Source organism: Aplysia californica, unplaced genomic scaffold (genome assembly GCF_000002075.1).
Source record: "Aplysia californica isolate F4 #8 unplaced genomic scaffold, AplCal3.0 scaffold00751, whole genome shotgun sequence".
Lineage (NCBI taxonomy): Eukaryota > Metazoa > Mollusca > Gastropoda > Aplysiida > Aplysiidae > Aplysia > Aplysia californica.
Window position 1 is genome coordinate 29711 of NW_004798021.1, and position 2593 is coordinate 32303.

At 42.0% G+C, this 2593-nt stretch overlaps 1 protein-coding gene across 1 annotated transcript in view; it reads right to left on the reverse strand.

The window, feature by feature from the left end:
- The window catches only part of LOC101845724 (ubiquitin carboxyl-terminal hydrolase 19), a gene marked incomplete in the record, with an annotated part of 27467 nt that overhangs the window by 1746 nt on the left and 23128 nt on the right, over positions 1 to 2593 (reverse strand). Inside the window, 2 exon segments of the mRNA XM_013088494.2 lie at positions 898 to 1061; positions 1899 to 2051. Coding sequence (XP_012943948.1) covers positions 898 to 1061; positions 1899 to 2051 — 317 coding nt within the window.

The following is a 2593-nucleotide window of genomic DNA, read 5'->3' on the forward strand; positions in this document are numbered from 1 at the left end:
GGGGGGGTGTGTCAAGAGATTAGGTGCACTCAGAAAACAAGAGTGGCATACAGAAAAGACAGACGGACTGACGGACGGATAAACAGATCCAACAGACAGACGGATGGACAAACAGACAGACGGACAAACAGGCGCGACTACTGACCAGGCCTCCTCAGGGTTGAGGACCTCCGGCTCTGTGAACAGCTCTAGGCACTGGTACAGGGTGGGCTTGTTGCTGGTGGCTGGGGGAACACAGGGAAAACACACGTTCACTTTTCATAAGCGTTTTACGGCATTTGCAACACAAGAAGGTCATATAAGTGCCGAAGATTAAATGTGTTGTTACAAGAGAGTAACATAATATACACAAAAAAGAAGGGATAAGGACGTTTTTTTTGGTTAAAATAAAACTGTTGGAAAACATTTTTTCCTCTCACCTGACAAAACAAAAAGAACAGAAATGTTTTTTTCCTCATAATGGACTAACAAAACAAACAGTCAAAATAGAAATGAACAATGGAGATAACAAAAAGTCAAAACAGAACTGTTGAACGGCTTTTTTCCTCACAATGTACAATGCAATAATCTCCAATGAAAAATCTAAAAACGGTATTATTTTCCTCGAAACTCTAAGAAACTAAAACAAGTGGATACAAGCCACAAGTAGGAAAGATGTACATCTATGTAAAATACAAAAAAATAAAATTCTGTTTTTCACATAAGAAATTCTTTTTTTTTTTTTTAATGCGAAAATGAAGATACTTACAGGCAGTAACATTGTTAAGATTTTCAGCTTCTTCACCTTCCTGGTAGAAAAAAATAAAGTAACAAGAATTGTAATTGATTTGTCATCGAGTAATAAATATAATAAATAAACCACCCAGCATCTGAGCAGAGAGAAAGCCCGGGACTCACCGACTTCACTGTTGGCGAGCGCATTGTCGCTGTGGCAGCGCACGTAGGACGTGTAGTGTCCCCCGATGAGCAGGCCGTGGTGGTTGGCCACGCCGTATAGGTCGTAGACCGGTGGAGACTCTCCCGGCGCCTGGCCCACGCAGTACTCAGACAGATCCAGACCTCTGGAAGATGCGTGTTTTCATTTTAGTAAGGTTGTTTTTTTTCGTGAGAGTTTTATTGTACTTACGACACAATAAGGTCATATAAGTGCTGAAGAATAGATGTATTACAAGAGAGTAACAAACACAAAAATGAAGGAAGAGAGATAACGACGAAAGATGTTTTAGTAAGTGTTTAACGGCACTTGCATTACAATAAGGTCATATAAGTGCCGAAGAATAGATGGGTAACAAGAGAGTAACATACACAAAATACAAGGAGCAGAGAAAAGGAATATATAGGTTTGATAGGTAGGAAAGAAGGAGCACAGCACACTAGAGCACCTGCCAACCGCCCACAATTAGTAAGGTTTTACAGCGTTCGCAACTGTATAAGGTTATATGAGCAGGCCGTGGTGATTGGCCACTCTGTACAGGTCGTAGATCGTTGGAGACTCTCCCGGCGCCTGCCCCACGCAGTACTCAGACAGATCCAGACCTCTGGGGGTCACAAAAACAAAACTTTCAACACCCTGCGAGTACCAACATTTGAGGGCTTGGGTGCTTCGAAAACAGATACTGCTAATCTTTAGTTTTAGTTTAGTGTAGTTTTAGAACGTTTTTTTTTTCTTTTCTTATTTTTGTTAAGAGTTTTAAGGCACTTGCAACACAATAAGGTCATAAAAGTGCCGAAGATTAGAGGTGTTACAAGAGAGAAACAAACAAACACAAAAAAGAAGGAGGAGAGATAAGGACAACAGATGTTTGATAGAAAAGAAGGAGCAAACCACACCAGGGCACCCGCCAACCACCCACAGCTCATATACACAGACACAAAGACACACACACACAGACACGTACCTAGTGGGAAACTCAACATGCTTCTTGATCTTGGAGCGCATGAGAAAGTTCTGGAAGGAGAACCTCTTGAGCTGTATGATGAGGGTGTGTGGCAGACGCCAGATAGACATCTGCTTGCTGGCCTCCACGTGCTTCTTGCAGGACGGACAATACCTGTGGGGCGGCAGCGAGAAATATTCCCTGCGATTAAGTAGTAGTTTAAGGAAGGTTTTTAAAAAAAAATGGTCTTAGTAAGTGTTTTACGGCACTTGCAACACAATAAGGTCGTACAAGTGCCGAAGATTAGAGGTGTTATTAAAGAGTAACAAACACAAAAGAGAAAAAGGGGAGATAAAGACGATAGATGTTTTAGTTGTAGTTTTAGTAGAGGTTTTACGGCGCTGGCAACTGCATAAGGTCATATGAACGCCAAGGGGCGGATGTCAACAGAGAAGTCCAAATGGGGAATCAGGCTTACTCTGCTCACCCGTCTTTCCCCAACAGCACAAAGTCTGCTTCGACTACCAAGGCACCTTGGAAAGAGAAGGTCACAAGAGAGTGATAAACATACAAAAGAAGTAGAGGAATAATGACGATAGGTAAGGATTAGGAAAAAAAAGCAGCAGTTCCCCCTATGTTGCTCCGGCACAGTTATGAGCATGACATGGATAAATCAGCCCATCTGCAATTGTACGGTGCATAAGAACATGTTGATA